This window comes from Lathamus discolor, chromosome 5, assembly GCF_037157495.1.
Source record: "Lathamus discolor isolate bLatDis1 chromosome 5, bLatDis1.hap1, whole genome shotgun sequence".
In the NCBI taxonomy this organism is placed as follows: domain Eukaryota; kingdom Metazoa; phylum Chordata; class Aves; order Psittaciformes; family Psittacidae; genus Lathamus; species Lathamus discolor.
This window is the reverse complement of record NC_088888.1, coordinates 20,679,026-20,697,019: the sequence shown is the minus strand read 5'-3', so window position 1 is coordinate 20,697,019 and position 17,994 is coordinate 20,679,026. Positions and strand designations below refer to the sequence as shown.

At 36.1% G+C, this 17,994-nt stretch overlaps 1 protein-coding gene across 2 annotated transcripts in view; it reads left to right on the top strand.

Moving 5' to 3' along the window:
* The window catches only part of KIF6 (kinesin family member 6), a 138,118-nt gene extending 121,246 nt beyond the window's left edge, over nucleotides 1–16,872 (top strand). For both annotated transcript variants that reach the window (XM_065680028.1, XM_065680027.1), the window contains 6 exons: nucleotides 2,261–2,345; nucleotides 3,325–3,460; nucleotides 5,042–5,130; nucleotides 10,335–10,466; nucleotides 12,221–12,327; nucleotides 15,453–16,872. In XM_065680028.1, coding sequence (XP_065536100.1) covers nucleotides 2,261–2,345; nucleotides 3,325–3,460; nucleotides 5,042–5,130; nucleotides 10,335–10,466; nucleotides 12,221–12,327; nucleotides 15,453–15,469 — 566 coding nt within the window. In that variant the 3' untranslated portion in view covers nucleotides 15,470–16,872. The remainder of the gene's footprint in view (nucleotides 1–2,260; nucleotides 2,346–3,324; nucleotides 3,461–5,041; nucleotides 5,131–10,334; nucleotides 10,467–12,220; nucleotides 12,328–15,452) is intronic.
* The last annotated feature ends 1,122 nt before the right edge of the window (nucleotides 16,873–17,994 follow it).

The following is a 17,994-nucleotide window of genomic DNA, read 5'->3' as shown; positions in this document are numbered from 1 at the left end:
GCAAAAAAAGGCCACTGCAGGGGTTCAGGAAATGTAAAAGGGAGAGGGGAGTAAAGAAGTAGCAGGAAAAGAGGAGAAGGCAGAAGCAGCAGCAAACACTTTTAAATGCACTCCATCAGACCATAAATCTCTTGCTCAGAACATTAGGAAAGAGCCATATGTTACAGTAGGCAGATTCAAAAAACTTTGGTCTTCAGAGCAGCATGCAATTCAGCTCATAAGCATGCTGTTGCATGACCAGGCATGACAAAAAGCTGAAATGGAGACTGCAATAGCATGGGAAAAGCCACTAGAGAACTTCCAAAGCAGTGCCCAAGTAGGCATGTCCTGGACTTTACTTACCAGTAGACTACACCTGACACTTTGATCAGATCTCTTCTGCTTCTGTGACTGGAACACAGTAATTGTTTAAGTTTTAGCCATTTACTTGACAAAATGTCCAATGCTGGTTTTGCTGCCGGGGCCTCATCAGCTTGTGGTGTACTCACCTCTTTCCATTCCATACATATACAAATTTTTGCTGCTCACTTTCCTCACAGTTGTGTTTCTTGCTTTACCACCAGCATATTGCTAGAGATAATGTGCATAGATGGATTTAGGGTTGAGGTTGCTGGGGCCTTTGTGTAATAGAGGTACCTGCCTCATATAAAAGGGTTTATTGTTATTTCTGAAAGTAACTTGCAACCAAATAATCCCTTGTACAGTATATAATCACTAGCAGAAAAACATTTTTCTTAGGATTTTTATATCTAAGTGACAAAATTCTGCCTAAGTTTGGCTCTCCTTTCAGAGCTAGTGCAAAAATATTTTTCCATTGCTAGATGTCCAAACAGATCAAGGAAGGAAGCTGCAATATTATGGCCTTGCATCGCTCTCTAATGACTTGAAGAATTTGATGATGTTTCCATATAGGGAAATCCTCACCTCAGAAACAGCATTAACATTTTAAGATGTTACTGTCTTCAACTTTGTATTTTTTCCCCTCATTATAACGAGATAGAGCTGCTAGCCTTTGAACCCAGACACACTAACAGATTGTGCAAATAGGTCAAATGCACTTCTGTGTGCTCGGAAGAGTCCCCTTAACGTCTTCTGAAGACAGCTCAAGCCAAGTCTAGCTGGCTTTGGATGAAAACACGAGAATTGTGCATTGGCCGCCTGTATTAACATGCTTAACCTAAGTACTCTTAATGAAATGCTTTTCAGCTTCATCTGTATTAAGCTACAGGGTGCTGCAACAAAAGGTTAATGGTTTCAGCTGACTCACTGACAGACAGAAAAGGGTCATTACTGCCCTCTTGTTCCAGACAGGATTCCTTTCCTTTAAGAGAGGGTGCACTCCTCAGGCCTCATGACGGGTTGACATAGAATTTATTTCTTGGCAGAAATAATAATCAGGGTGGAAAATTGTGTGTATTGTACAGCATATCTTTTGTTTCCTTCATTTTTCTTCAGTTAAAAAGCTTAAACATGTTTTCTTAGGAACCTTAAACTATTCTCATTCATCCTAGAAACAGAAACTGTTGTAATACTAGTAGGTAATTTTACATTTCCTTTCACCACTGACCATATAATCCATGATGGAAAGACTGTTTGGCCATCTCTCAGAATAAGCACATTGTGTATTGCATGCTAACTAGCTCTATATACAGGACAGGAAAATACTAAACTGCTTTCTTAACTTAGGATAGTCTTAAGGTATTTCATCAGTCCTCCTTTACCTTGAAATATTTCACATGTAGTTTCAGGATATTTTCCTTATTTATACTAATTGTCTGAATTTCTTGCCTACAAAGTTAATTTCTCCTTCAGGATTTGTCTTTTACTCTTCTTTCTGCTACTCTATTTCCAGGCACCAGCACAGATACTGTTGTAGGCTCTTTTCACAACAACTTTGCTGTTCTTGTCTTTGTAGCCAAAACTGTCAGGTTTAATGCATTTGAGAAGGTTTTATGCCTAAAATGAACTTTTAAAATAGATTGGGAAACTCACTTTTATTTATAACTAAAATGAATATTCCAGTCCTTACTAGAAAGAAAAAATAAATAAATAAAAATAAATAAATCACTAATAATAGAATGGTTTTTATACCTAAAGCCTTGAATAAGGAATTTGAAGAAAGATTTCCAGAGCAGAGAAACATCTGATGACCCCCCATTTCACTGCCTACTTTTTTAAAAAAATAGGTTTTATTCTAATTTAAAGTCACTTCTTTTCACATCATATGATCATTGCTTACATCTGATCATTTCTCCTATAGCTGTTTCAAGTCCTTCAGAAGAGCTAAATATGCTTGATCCAGTAGAAGAGAAACTTCGAATGCAAATTGAAGAAGAAAAAAAAAGGTATTACTTCTGCCTCAAACTTCTGCCACCCTGTGGAAGATAAATTATATTGACAGCATGTTCCAATTACAGTTCTGCACACACAGGTACCCTCAGGATTTTCTCTGACATTTAAAAATGTCAGTTTGTGGCTCACTAATAGTTTTTAAATTTGTTTATATGCTGTTGGTTCTCTGTAAGATGCCAAAGTACATGAGTGGGGAAAATTTATACTTGGGCTATTGGCTAAAAATAAATTAAAATAGCTTCATGTCCTCCCTGAGGATTAGTGTTAGAAACTTGTTGTTTAAATCCAAATTCATTGTAAACCTTTTTGGTAGATTCAGAAATGTCCTGCCTTTCTTGACCTAAGAAAAAGCTTTAGGCTATGCAGGATTGCCTAAGTGTAAATAATAAGCAGAATATATATTGCTTAACAAATCCTTGCTCTAATGTCATTGTAGCCAGGAGGATAAAATAAAATAGATGCAAGGATGTCAGTTCTGAGTAATTTGCAATGTTATGTACAATGTGTGAGGAAACTTCTGGCTATTTCATACCACTGATAAATTTGCAGCTATATGGTAGGCAAGAAGCCTCTTTAATGAAGCTTCCATCTGAAAAGGGAATCACTCTCAGCTCCTATCTGAATCCACTCTTTAGCAACCAGTTACTTATTAATGGTAACATGCTGAGAAAACAAAATAAATAATTGACATATTTGATCTGTATTTTAATTGTTAACCAGTATTGATTCTATTTGAATTTCACTAATTTATCTTATTAATATATATGCTTTGTGGTATACCTTTTTAGTACTTATTGTCCAGTGAAGCTCTAATAAAAAATGAGATGTCTCTTCCTATCCCCACTCTGTCTGTGCCCCCTGCATCTCTGATTATATTATGTAGTTTAAATCTGCAACTATTGTAGGTAGGCTAAAGCTTTGTTCAGATATGTGTTGGAAGACCTGTAATACCCTTTCATCTTCTCATGTTAGTTATAGAACAATGTTCAATCACTTGAAAGGGCTGAAAATAGAGATTGAGCACCTGCAGCTTCTTATGGGAAAAGCAAAGATGAAGCTGCAAAAAGACTTTGAAATCTGGTGGTCTGAAGAGGCAAGAAATCTACAGGTATGAAATCACTTCATATTTCTTCCATTTTAATGTAAATGTAGCACCTCCAATAATTTCTTAAAGAATTAGTTAATTTGATAGATAGAAAGCAGTATTAAGGATAAGATTCACCTGTGCTTGTGACAATGTAAATCAGACAAAACCAATGTGAATTATGCTTGTATGAAACTAACACAAACAAAGCAAAACCCTTGCTTTCTGGTCTATTTTCTGTTTTGACATTCCCCCAAACAACTTGATTGAAACCCAAGAATGGTCCCCAAATGCCAAAAACTCTGATGGAACATAAAACAGAGGACATTGGGAAAGTTAGTCCTTTTTACTGCTATCAAAACTATGATTTCATCAGGTGTATGATGTGTGCATTAGAAGATGGCAGCCATAACTATAATTTGGACAAATCCAAGCAAATATAACTGGGTTTTAGCTTCCTTTTTTTGCAAAGATTCCAGTAACCTTTCAGCTTTCCTAAGCTTCTGAAGGGTCAGCAGCTCTCAGCACAGAACATGTGCCCAATACATTCTAGCTGAGGCCCACCACTGCCGTCCTCGCTTGTTGAAGCAACAGAGTGCTCTAATTTAATGACTTGTTTAAAAACAAACTGAAGAGATGTCATTTTGAACAGTCTATTAGAGGCTCATAACACAGTCAGTCTGAAAGCTACACAGTTTCACAGAGGAGGCAATACAAGAAGATGTGGAGATCAGCTGAAACAACATAGCTTTGTTATACTCCCTATCTAACACCTTTTTAATGTCTTCCAAGTTGTGACATGATGTCTCACAGCAAAGCACATCCATGAAATGCACATCATCTTAATGAAAAAGAGTGCTGAGGGCACTCCATCCCGTATCAGTTATTATTAACCAGAAGAGAAGATTTACTCCTTGGGGAAAACTTGTAAACAAAGCAGTGTTTAGCCAGTATTTTGTTTAATATTTATGAGTATAAATTTAGACTGAATTTTTATGAAAACAGCCTATAGTACTCACTGAACTTAACATGAGGATCTTAGTTATCCATAAAGTGCCACCTAACCAGCTTCACTTCAAGTTATCATTGCAAAGACATTTCTGACTAAAATCCCTAACTGTATCAGTGGCAAAGAGGATAATGTTTTAGTCACCCTCCTATCTAAATATTTAGGCTTTTCAATGCACTGCAAGTAATATTCTTGAATCCACTGGAGCACGTTTTTCTCTATCCTTTAACAGGAGAGGTCCAGGATTCAGCCTCTCATGAGTCATCAGTAGAATGTTAGAAAACTGGAAAAAATAATTGGTATTGATTTCTTGGATCTTAACCTATCTATACATCTGAGCTCCCTAAGAAACTCAATTTGGTGAACACATGCTGTTATATATTAGAAACCTGTAACTTGAGCTTAAAAATATTTGAAACACTTTTCTCTTTGTTCAGAAGTGTTTGCTGAAGTGAAGAAAATGCCATGTGATTCTGGCTCTGTGTTTTCTGAATGAGTCATTGCCTACCTTGTTACTGCTGAGACCTGTAGACTAATATTAAGCACTCTAAAAAGAATCCTATCCTACATAATTTTGTTTTTCAATCTAAACCCAGCAGGAAAAGCCAGGGATGGTTAGTTCACCAAATACCACAACTGTTCATCCCCAGTTCATCAAATCCTCACAGGATCTACCAACTAAAAGGTAAAATGATCACTTCTTTTCTTTACTTGTAAGAAAATGCAGTCTTAGTGGAAGTGCAGTTCACCAGAATGTTTTTGCAAATATCACATTCACATGCCTCATGTCCAGTTACAAGAGAAATGACTGTGTAGAAAATACATTTTTATCATTCAGTTATTTTGTAATCCTATTGAAGGTAGCTTATTGTAACTCAGTTCTTTTGACTTGTTGGGCTTGGGAACCTTGAAGCCTATCACTATGAAATGCAAACCTGTTATCAGTCAATTTTGCTATGTGAGGAGAGTATATCTCCTTTGGAATGTATTTAGGAGGCTTCAAACAAACAAACAAAAAGTTTTAAAAATTGTTTAATATATAGCCTAAATAGGTTTGCTGTAAAAAATGCCCTGGTGCTACATTTATGCAGCATATGATTCCATAATGACATTTGCAATTCCACGATTCTATATGCAGCATGTGATTCCACAATGGCATTTGATATTTTAAATCACTAGTGCATCCTGCACAGTAGGAAAATGTAATAATCTTGGTTGTTTAATCATCAGCCATTTCTGATTTCAAACCCTCTAATTTAAATTTGCAGTAACAGATCTTTCACAGCCTTAAAGCAAAATACACATACCTGAATGTGGAGGTTTCCATATTCATTGACAATAAATGGAGATGCTTTCTCTCCTTTCCTGTTCTGGTCTTCCTCTCCCCCTCTCACTTGCTCTCTTTTTCTTCTCTCTCTCTCCCTCCTTTTCATTATACAGTTAGCCTTTCTCTGAAGAGTGGCTTTATCTACAATTTTATAACAGTACACTGCATGAACGATGCTTCCTCCTTTGCAGCAAACATATCCTACATGCCATTAAATACTGAATATTAGATTTTCTTAAAACTGTAAAATTTGTTCTAATTTTTATTGCAAATCTTTCTTGTACCTATAGTAGTAAAAGCTTCATAAGCATCGCACAGAATGAAAGACGCATTCCTCTGAAGTTGCCTAAGGCATTTTCAGATGTCTGAAATGAATGAAAATTCTTATTCTGTGTTCTCTCAAGACTTAAGCACTATTAACTATTAAGCTCATTAACCTGCTGGGTAGATTCAGATTTCAAGACTATATTTGTCTTTGCATATATCTTTCATATGAAAGTGACAGAAAAAATTAAATCTTGTGTCATATGAACATATTATTTAAAATTAAGAGCAACTGTGCAAAGTGGAGAAAGAATGACCTAATTCTATATTTTGGAGAGTAAAGGATCTAATCAGCAATCCCAGAATCACAGTACAAAGGAAAGGAAGAGGAACTTAAAATAATCATCAAGAAGTTATTTTATTCAAAAGAAATACCTAATAAAATTCCTCGACTTGAAAGAGAATACCCTACTTGTCCGTAGTGTCTCTACCGTAAAGGTGTGTTGCTAACTTCAACTCATACTATACGTACATTTATGTCTCTTAATGCGTTCTTGTCAAGTCTGCAAAAAGACTTAAAATTCATGTTGGGTTCAGCACTCCATGTCTGCTCCATTTCAGGATTCAAGCACAGTGTCCTCTCCCACAGTGGCTTTCATTTAAGAAATTTATCTGTCTTTGTCTGTTCAAGTTACTTCTCTCACTGAATGTTTAATTTGACTACTGTGGGACTGTTCTTGTATTCCCCTTGAATCAAGCAAATGTTGAATAGTTATTCGAATCTTCTACAAAATTTTGAGGTTTTGTCCTTCTCTCAGAAGGAATGCATTCCTTTTTAATTCAGTCCTATCTTTCTTAACCTCACTTTTTCCCTTTTACTGAATCTGATTTGTCCTATTCCTGCAAGCCCCACAGTATATTCAGTCTCGAACACCTCAGACCTCAAGCTTCCTCTTCAAAATCTTCCTGGCACTTTAGATTCCATTGGAGATATTTTCAGATAACTCTTCATATTCTCTGATGACTTTGAGCATCAGATTTTTTTAACAGTTTTTGTCCTGGATTACAAAAATTTACTTGCTATATTAATACTGTGTGAGACAAGATAAATGTTTACATATTTTGAAACATTTCTTGTTGCAATCATTTTTCATTCCTGCCAATTTTCTGCAGTGTTACATGATGATAAAGTATAATCTAGGAATAACATCATTGATTAATAACATTTCAGAGGTTTTCTTATTCAGTTGGTAACAATTTAACTTGAATAATTTGTCTACGAATTTGCAAGATAGGCCAAATTTGATTTTGTAACTAAATGCTCAGATTTTAAGCAGCTTGAATCTTGCCTGCCTTTACACAGAACATCTGTTCCCCTCGCATCCAAGGCTTATATGGCTGAAGAACTGCAGCTGAGGGTTTAACATTGCAGTGGTTGCACACCTTCAAATTTTACACTTTCCTTTTTAATCCACCTGACTTTCCACTATTTTTCATCTGGCAAATCAAGCATCATCTTTCCCACTCCTCTACTCTATCTGCTTGTCTGTGGCCCAACAGATGCCCCAACAAAATAAAAGCAGGTTACCCACTGGGTGAAACTTCAGGATATAGGTTAAAAAAAAAAAAAAAAAGAACTGAGACATATGAAGCTGACAGACTAAAATCTCTAGAAAAAGCAGGAATTTTACTGAAGCTATCAGGAAACAGTGCTTTGAGACTTCTTATATTCAACTCAAAGAAAAATCAAATGCATTCATACTGAAAATGGGAATTATACATTGTCAATAAAACCTGAATAATATTACAGCTTAGGAGACAGGCAAAAGGACAGAACTTTTATACCTTTTATGTCCATCCAAATCCAAAATATGATCCAGGAGTTCCTATTTACACATTACAGGAATGTTGGTTGGAAGGCACCCCTAGACTAACCTCTTGCTTGAAGAAGGACTATCAGCACACTACTCAGGTCAGCTATGGTTTTGTCTGACTTTATTAAGCATCCTGAGTGTCCAGTCCTTCAGGCTTAATACACAGAGAGTCATGATGACTTTCCATTAAATTTAGGTTAGTACTAGCAAAATTCCTTATTTATTCTCATCACTGGAACACCATATAACACTCAAAGGAGGAGAGCCCTGGCTTCTGAGAACAGGCTATGAGCAGGTTGCTTCTGAGTGTATAAACCACCACACAGCAAAATTACACTCTTTCATCTTCTTATCATTCAACATATCTTGCAATGCCACAGAAACATTATCAGGGCTTTAGTGTGAAGGATGTAAGTTATCACCATACAGGCCACCTCTGTAGCACAGGGATTAGAGAAATCTCTAAGATATCTAAAACATGGATTTGATTGCTATCAAGCTGAGGGGCTTCTTTGATAGATTAGTACTTTAACAGTTAACCTCTTATATAGAAACAGCACTTTAAGTCATTAAAAAAAATAGTTATAAGCTTCCTTATAAATCTGCTGAACTTGCAGGAGAAGAGTATGAATCTCACAGACAAAAATGTCTGGCTATAATCCTACAGGCAGAGGGTAGGAGTTTAAGTTCCATTTGTGAGCACAGTAATGTTAATTTCCTGATTCTGAGCATCATCTCATTCAATCTAAGGGTGTTTTTTCAGTATCACCTTCCTCCGGTGCCCAGTTCTCCCAGAGGAGTGTAACGCAAGTTTTGGCATATTGTCCTGGGTCCAGGAATCCACTGGAAAGTGAGGTCCCTACCACACCTGTCCTGTCTAGATTTTTTAATGGATATGGATCTAAGTCCACTTTAAAATGGGGATTTAACAATTTTAAACAATAATTTTCGTTTAAATTCAATGGAAAAATTAGTTCCAACATATAAACTACTTCAGATTAAAAATAAATTACTTCAGCTGACTTACAGTATTTATTATTTATAATATTATATACTGTTCATGACAAATAAAAAGCAAAGAAGCTGATTTCAGTGAAAAGAAAACAATTAGAAAGGATCATGTTAAGTCACATTGCCTTACATTTTTTGCAGGCTAAGAATAGAGTCATGGACAGTTGCTATGATTCAGTTGATGTGTAGTAATTTATTAACCCACAGTTATAAGACTTGGATGCCTAAATATCCCAGGGCACAGAACAGGGTTCTTTCAGAAATTGAATTTAAGACCCTAAATCGCTTAGTTTTTAAGAACTGCCAAATTAATGGAAAAAATGTTCAGGAAATCCTAAAGCAGAACTATGGTGTGAAGTTCCCAGATATTGTTAAGCCACATAGTAGATAATAACATCGCACATCCTTTCTCACTCTTGTAATATGTATGCATAATAAAGTACAGAATATTATTAACATTAAATATGATATTGCTTTAGTTCAATTAGGCTGAGTCTTGAGGTTATTTTAATCCATTTAGGTAGGTACAAATGGTATTGGACTCAAGGAGTTAAAGAAAAATATCGGTAAACCTGGAGTTGCTCATCTGAAAATGATTTACACTCTTGGGCATAATATCTTCTGCAAAACTGAACCTGGCACAGTGTAATACAGTAACAATTTCTTTCCTTTTTCAACTTCTCTGCCAGAAATATCAATTCATCAGCCAACAATGAACAAACTACTGCAGAGTTAGAAAGGCAAGAACTTGCCAATCCTGCCATCTACTGGAAAAATCCTAAAACTGAGTAATTCAGTGTTTCGACTCTCAAAGATTGGCACCGCATCGGCAGCTTTCACAACCCCAGGGGAAAGGAGAGTCTCTAGGACATCCCATGGCAGAAATTTGCCTTTCTAGTGGATCAGTTCCTTGACAACGATACCTACAAGGACAGGACATAGCTGATGCAATATTGCATCAGCTGTTTGCAATATATTTGGCTATCATCAACAAGCCACATCCCAACATACTCACTGAGTTTTTATTCACACTCCCACTGATTTTGGTAATAACTTTGCCTGACTAAAGAAAGAATGGAAAATGAGCTAAGGCCTCACTTGGCTAATAGTCAGTTTGGGAGCTAAATATACCGTTACAAACTGTACATCAGATACATCAAAGTGCTTTATAAGCCTGCTTAGAAGGCAAATACTAAAAGTGTAATCTTTATGAGTTTATTTGTCATTCTTTCATAACCATATTTGCTACATAAACCTAATCATCACATGGATTCAATCCTCTTCTAGTAGACAACAAGTGCTTTATGTAGATTAAAAAGTCTTGAAAACCAGCTTCTTTGTAGTTACTTAGAATGTATTACTATTTCCTTCAGAAGGGCAAGATTCTTTCCTCATTTCTGCCTCCCATTCCAGTTTTTCAGAAACCGGAAGTGTCAGCCCTAATGAAGATACAGCTGGGAAAAACAATTCAGTCACTTCTAATAACCCTACTTTAAAGACAAGGTCAGAAGCACACCTGAGCTATCCAGAGGAAGCAGCGAAAAAGTAAGTAATACAATGGCTAGATAGTTCTCTTTCAGTCCTTTTAACAAAAGTCTCCTTGAAAAACAAAAGTAAAACTGAAACAGCAGATTTTCTTCCAACTTCCAAAACAATACCTTATTTCACACTAAATAGCTGCATTATCAGCATTAAAGAGGAGTGTGTTTGTTTGGCCTGAGGCTTTTTTTTTTGCAGCTGGTGAATTCTCATGCGTCTTCTCAGTAAGAAAAAAGGTCTCTGAAAGAGTAAATAAAAACATTTAAAAGAAGAGATCGAAGTTGTGTAAGTATTGCAGAATGCAGGAACTATGAAGAGATTTTTTTCAAACATGTGATTTTGTCCTTAAAATATTTTGAATCTGCCTCCTGCAAATTATTCTAGTAAAATAAAATTACACCAGCAGCTGGGGGTGTTGAGCTGGGCAAAGGCTGCACCTCATGTTTTCTCAAAATAGGTACTGCTTCATGGTTACATTTCTATTGTGCTCAATAGTTCTGGTTGTTGAGGCCCTTAGGAAAATCTGGTTACTATTTTTCCTATTGCATTAGTAAAAACAAATCACAGGGGTTTTTTCTTTCATTTTCTAAAACAGTTCATGTCTAGAATAGAAAAAAAAAAAAAAAATTCATTCCGAAAACCTAATGTGTTAAATCAAATTTGTGCTTAAGAAAAAAACAAAAGAAAAAGAGATGCTAAAATGGAATTTAGACAGTACCTTCTTAAATATATTGTGTATTTTTTATTTTTTACAATGTTGCTAATCAAGTAAAAATCAGTAAGAGAATAGTCCTTTGATGGTGTTCTGATATCACCTTGGAAATTACATATAAAGAGATATTTTATGAAGCTCATGATAACTTCTGTTTTTATTTTGGTTCACTAATTAAGCAACTGAGGACTTAACTGTAGTACAAAGAGAAGGATACCAGATTTCTGTTTATGTCAGATGCAATTGTATTCTACTGCCATAGTCAGTAAAGAACAGTGGAAATAACTATCATTACAAAGATAGAATACATTAAAAAAGGCTCTCCCTTCAGTTCCACTTATCCTTCCATATTGTAATTTATACTGCCGTATCTCTCATCTCACTGTTAGTGCTTAATTTTTAAACAAGGCTAATGACACGGGGACAAATTGTTAGCTTTCTTGACTGATTAGAATAGCTTCATTGTACTACTTCATCTTATACCACTGGAGAGTCTAGCAAAACCAGACTTAACTCAGTGATTTAACTGCAGAGGTACAAGATTTCAGCAGGTACTGGAGACTCAGCAGCATAAGTGACTTGTGCCTGTCAGCAAATGTCATGAATGTCATGTGGCTGTTTACTTTTATGTATACTTAAAAACTTAATTCCCTTACAGCAAGCAAAAATACTACTGATCTGTTCAAATAAATTGCAGCAATTTTCCCTGAAACAAACACATGGCATAGTCACATCCATCATTTCCTTAGTAGTTTATTAGGCTTTTCTGCTTGGCAGTAACTGACTCAGCAATAAAATATTTTTAGCCCTTCATGAGAGGTTCTATATCTGCACATAACCCTACCAAACTAAAAAATATCAGCCAATTTTAAGAATCTGCATAAGAGCATTGAGAAGTCCTGAGTCTGGTTCACCTCTGAACTGGGCTACCTCTAACCATCTATCTGAAAAGCAAAGTCCTTCATGCTGGAAAAAAGAGAGGAGATAATGCAATAAAAAAGTAACCTTCTTACTCAGTTTGGTCCACAAATACACTTTCTTATTTCAGGATCCCACCAAGTTCAAGTGCCTCTATTCCTCTGACTGGAGACAGCCAAGCTGATGCTGACATCCTTGCTTTCATTAAAGCAAGACAGAACATCCTGCAAAAGAAAGGTAAATCCTGCCAAGAAACGGGAAGCCAAACCAAAATCTCCAGCATGTTAAAGCCAAAATAGCTTTAGTCCACATTTATACTGATGCAAGTGAGAACTGATTCTGGCTTAAGTTATATTACATTGTGTTCTGAGCTGTTCTAAACATTTGAGGTTCTTCACATGTATTTATTTTAGTAGCTCAATGCTGCAGTATAAAACTATGAAGGCTGTCTTTTCTGAGCCACTATCAAGTGAACTTTCTGGGACATGCATATCTGTGCAGCCAGCACAATGTATTTCTTTACACTTAAGTAAATGCATTTGAATGTGGTTTCTTGATGATTAAAATACTTCTACAATTTTCCATATACATTTTCTTTAAACTCTCTGGCCTGGTTTTCAGCTGGTACAAATTTAGCTATAGCACTTGACACCAAATAAAGATGATTACAAAAATGATGGCACTGTAGCCTACCTCATAAGACATACTGGCCCATTGTGGCTTTCAGAATACCCTCAGCAGGTATTTCACTATATCAAGGTTTAGTGAAACTTTCTATGGGTATTCGTCACCAAATCAGATACCATGGTCACCATCAGGTGCCATGAGAGCATAAGCAGGCAGTAAAGTTCACTCTACAGTGCAGGTAAGCAAAATTAGCAGGAAGCAGAAAGCAATAAACACACAACAGTGGCATAGTGAGGTAACCTAAAAGTAACTCTTCATGATGAAGAAAAAAAGACTAGTGATTTTTTTAATTTTTTTTTAGTGATAATTTTTAGTGGCAGCAACCAATTAGAAGGTGAAAGCAGTAGTGGTTACTGAAGCAGTAACTTTTTATCAGCACATGAGTGCTGATGACAGCATTATTCAGCAAGGTGTCAGCACCAGGCAGGCAGATGGTGTTAGCACCATTACAAAGTATCACACAGCTTGTCAGAAAGCTGTCAGGTAAACACATAGTGGCTGAAAAAACAGCTCCCCTACACTCATCCAAATCTAACACATAGCACTCCTAGGCTTTGAGATCCCTTTTGTCTTTATTTAGAAGAACTGTTGTCAGGTTTCTTCTACAAATGAATTAAGCTGAATTTACAGGCAGCTCACCAGAAGAAGGCTAGAGATAAGTGTCTTACAACAAAACATTTCAGGTCTTTAGAAGGTCCAGATCTGACTCATTCTGTGAAGAACAGTAACCTAACTAACAAGAGCACATCTTGCCCTGTGACCATCTCCTAAATCATACTGTATCAGGAATGTCTTTCTCAAAGGCCTTTTCTGTCCTCATTGTTTTTCAGCCACAGGCTATTACCTAGCATCATCCATCAGTTTCGGAAGGGTCTAGGCATTACCAACATTGATAATTATTAGAACCCAAATTGTAAAAGGTATTCTTGCAGAACAAAGGACAGTCAACACTTTTTAAATTGATCTGAAGTTCAGTTAGACAAGATGAGCTATGTGCTGCCCTAAGTAGCTGGAAGGGAATGAAGTAGCATTTGATCATCCTGGCAGTGCAAGGCTGGATGACTCCACCAATCACTAAGCATAGGCAGATGAACAAAAATGAGAGAGGCTGCATAAGTACAACCTGCATATTACAAATGTGTAGGGACTTGATGTGTCATAGATAAGAGTTCAGTAGCAAGTTGTGAGAAGGATTTGGAGTCAACCTGGCATATAAGAGAAGGCTTTTCTTCCTTGATTGCTTGTGAGAAAAGGAGAATCCTACCAGATCTGCAGGATGGAGCCACTGACAGCAGGAACTATTGATCAAAAAAAGTTTGTAAATTCTGAGTTAGCGATATGGATGAAGAAGATAAAATCTGTAGATTAGTGCTTCTAAGGAAGTACTTTGTCTTCAGCACCATAGTGAAACCTGAGGACATTTATGAGGTGCAGTGGTAGACTTTCTAACTGGGAAAAATAAAATGGGTTGAGAGACTCCACTACTCCCATATCTGTGATAGCATTATGTTTCCCCTTTTTCCTGTGAGCACTTCACTCTTACCTGACTTGTTTCTAGACTAAAAGGAGACAAGAGGCATAGTAACTGCTGTAGTGCTTGTGCATCACTGTCTGGATGGAGTTTCTGATAACAGTTGCATCCAAAGCAAAGGAGAACCAGAGTCTTTTCTTTTTGGGGGTGGGAATGGGGACTTGGTTTTGTTTATAAAGCAAAACTGTCAGAGGTAAAATAGAGTTAAGCAGAGAGGAAGAGTAGCAGAAAATATGTATTCTGTCTGCATACTTATGGGGAAAAAGTTATGTGTCACCAATTTCACACAGAACTTTTCCTCAATAAATTTCAAAAATATACAAAATAAACTGGAAAGAAATTACTTGCCTAGAGCCACTAAGCTGAAGCAGACAGCTTCATATAGAAGCTGTGCTGCATTCCAGTCCAGTGCTCTGTTGTCTTCTTCCCAAACTCTCTTCAACTGAGATGTTCAGTAAGTATTCCTATATTTGTATGCAAATATATTCATTCCCTGCATGATTATTATACATAGTGTCTTACAAGAAGCATGCAAAAGCATAGGTTCAGCCAAACTAAAGTCGGCTAGGGTTAAAAAATGTCAACATGCTCTTTTCTATATTGATCGTGACCCTTTCAAAATCAGTATCTTAGAAGAAACCTGAGAGCCTACTTTTCATTAATTGAAGAAAGAAGGAGGAAAAAAAAAAAAGGATAACTGAGTGCAGAAGACCACAGAGTGGAAATTAAGTTTCATAAACAGAAAGCATGGGAATGCTCGATATCCTTAGTGACCTAATATAGGGGAGTAAATGAGAGGTCTCAGTAAAGATTAACTCAGGGTTTGCAGGTCGTTACCACTTGCTTTCTAAACAGAGCAGAATTAAAGCAGGTACATTCAGAGGGCCTTGCTGAAGTATTGTAATAACTACATTGGAAAGCTTTTTACAAAGGGCTACACTGCAAACATGTTTTTACTGCCTTGTTCAGCCTTTAGGTAGAGAAATGAAAATGCAGAAGAATAGAGGAATGGTTGTTTGGTTTAGGGTTTTTTTTGTCTTGAAAGTTTAAATTTTTTTTCACTTTGTTTTGTGTTTCTGAAGTTTGTTTTAAAACTGACAACACAACCTGAAATACAGTATAATGTATTCTTTATCTCTTTCAGGCTTGGGGAACAAATGAAATTCTTGCTACAGTTTGCTATTTCCTTTTAGAAACAGTTAAAGACCTTTATTCTTTCCCTTCCTCCTCTGCTTAGAAACAGGTAGGAATGAGTACTTTGGATGTACAGGTTTAATTAGTAAAGCTATAGAAATTATTTTCATTTTACAGCAAAATCAATTTCTCCAGGGAATGATATTTGAATATTTGCACTCAGTATCTTCGGCTTGCATTAAGATTAAGCAAAACTAATACAACCTATCAGGAGTTCGCCAAATATGTTTGTTTATTAAAAATTCACTCTATGTGTTCTAAATGTTAAAATTATCTCATGTATTAATGCTTCTATATCTTTAATCCGGGAAACACTTATTACTACCGCTGGTAGTTTTGCTTACACCAATTTGCATGAGGCTTTATTAAATACATCTAGGTAGCATCCAAAGTTGTTTGTGCAAAAACAGTTGCTATCTGGGTTACTAAAATCTATAAAATACCATTTGAGACCTTTTCCTGTTTTTTTATTTTTTTCTCCAAGGAATAGTAATTTTCATGACAGATGATTAGAATACTGAGATTGTCTTGTAATATGTAAATAAATTTTTATTAGGAAGAGTTGAAAATTTTCCAACTGTTTTTTTCATTTGAATACATTAAATGTTGTCAAAATATACACCCTTCCAGAACATACAAATTTCAGAAGAAACAATGACATTTAAAAGGCTTCAAGTAAAATAGGGCACATACTTCAAAGCACAAATGAGATGTGAACATTTAAATGCAGTTATGTCTTACATACAGTTGTTCACTATTGACTCAGTGATACTTTATTGCATAGTATCTGGTTATGCAGCAACCTATTTTATATATCAGACTAATACAAATAAAAAAATGTAATGCAAAATACAGTCTATTTCTCCTAGATATACATGCTTCCAGATTGAAGCCATCATTTTTATGCTAGTGCTAAGCCTATAGTCATGCATGTGGAAGGTTTTGCCTTATTCACATAAAAATACAGCAATATTTTGGAACAAGTCACATATCATTCTCAAGGATGTGTATTTCCTTAAGTTGTTGATACTTAATTCCGTGGCAAATCCATACTTATTCAGAAGTACATGGTGAACTGGTATGTTCAAACATACACAAGATATATGTTTTTCAAAATAACAACTAAGGTGCAATAAATCAAGAAATATTAAAGTTATGCCTTTTTCTGTATTTTAATTTTCTGTAAAAGTCTACTGCTATAAAAAGCTACCACATGAATTGGTTTATGTAGAATTTAGGGCATACAAGGTCCTGAAGTTAGATCTACTGTTGTTTTGGGTAGAGAGAGTTCAAGGATTTGTTCAGAGGTGGGAAAATCCAGAGTTCTGCTTTGCTGGAGATTATATTAAAATGTCCTTCTTCTACCAGAATCTTTATACGTCTGTCTTTATTTTTCTTCTTCTGGCTCCGTTACATATAAATACTGTATTAAATACACACTGAATTAGTGTTTATGTAGCTTCCCTGAGGAGAGCAGGGTCACCATCCTGTCTCCATCCAAATCAGCTAGCTGGAGAAGAGCCAGAGGTTCCAAACCATTGCTGGGTAAAGCAGCTGTCTTTTTTGTTTTCAGTAAAATCTCCATTATGAACTTATTTGAAGGTAGCCAAAAGAGAATTATTGTTACAACAGCTCACTTTTTTTAACAGAAAGCATTTCCAGTGGCTTTCAGTAACTTATTAATAGAAGGATCTCAGCACTATCCTGGTATGATCTATGTGGCGCTGCTACTACTTGTTGATTACTTATTCAGTGTTTTGTTCTCAGTTTGCCACACATCTAGTTCACAGGGAGAAAAGATTGCTTGCCCTCCTGCTTCAAAATTCTCCAGTCTTTTTTTACGATATTGTTAAATCAGGTGAAATTCAATCAGCAGAGTAATACCTGATTGTCAGAATGGTCTGAGAGTAAGATTATACCAAACACATAAGAAGAGCTCAGACAAAATTGCATCCAGTAATAGAAAACCATATAAATAAATATAAATCTTTTCTTGCTTCTTTTGGAAATTTTCATAATATCATGTGGACAGAAACAATTGCTCATTCAATACATAATAGTTTTAAGAAGTAAAGCGTATACCTTTTTAAGAAACTGCATCCACTCTTCAGAGGTTGCCTGTTGGCTTCATAGGAAAAATAAGGTTGGAAAGGACCTCAGCAAGTCTTTAATCCGACCTCTTGCTCAAAATAGCATCAGTTGTGAGATCAAACCATGTTGCTGAGCATCTTGTTCAGTCTGGTCTTGAAAACCGCAAAGGATGGAAACCCCATAACTTTCTAAGCAATCTGTTCCAATGCTTCACTGTCCTCATCATGAAAAAGGTCTTCCTTATATCCAGCCTGAGTTTTTGGGGAGTTTTGCCTATTGCCTCTCTTCCTCTCAGAAGACACACTATCAAAAGCCTGGCTCTATCTTCTTGATGGCCTTCTCACAGGTGCCAGAAAGCTACTGGGTTTTTATCTGTCTTCTTGTCTTCATGAAAGCATTTA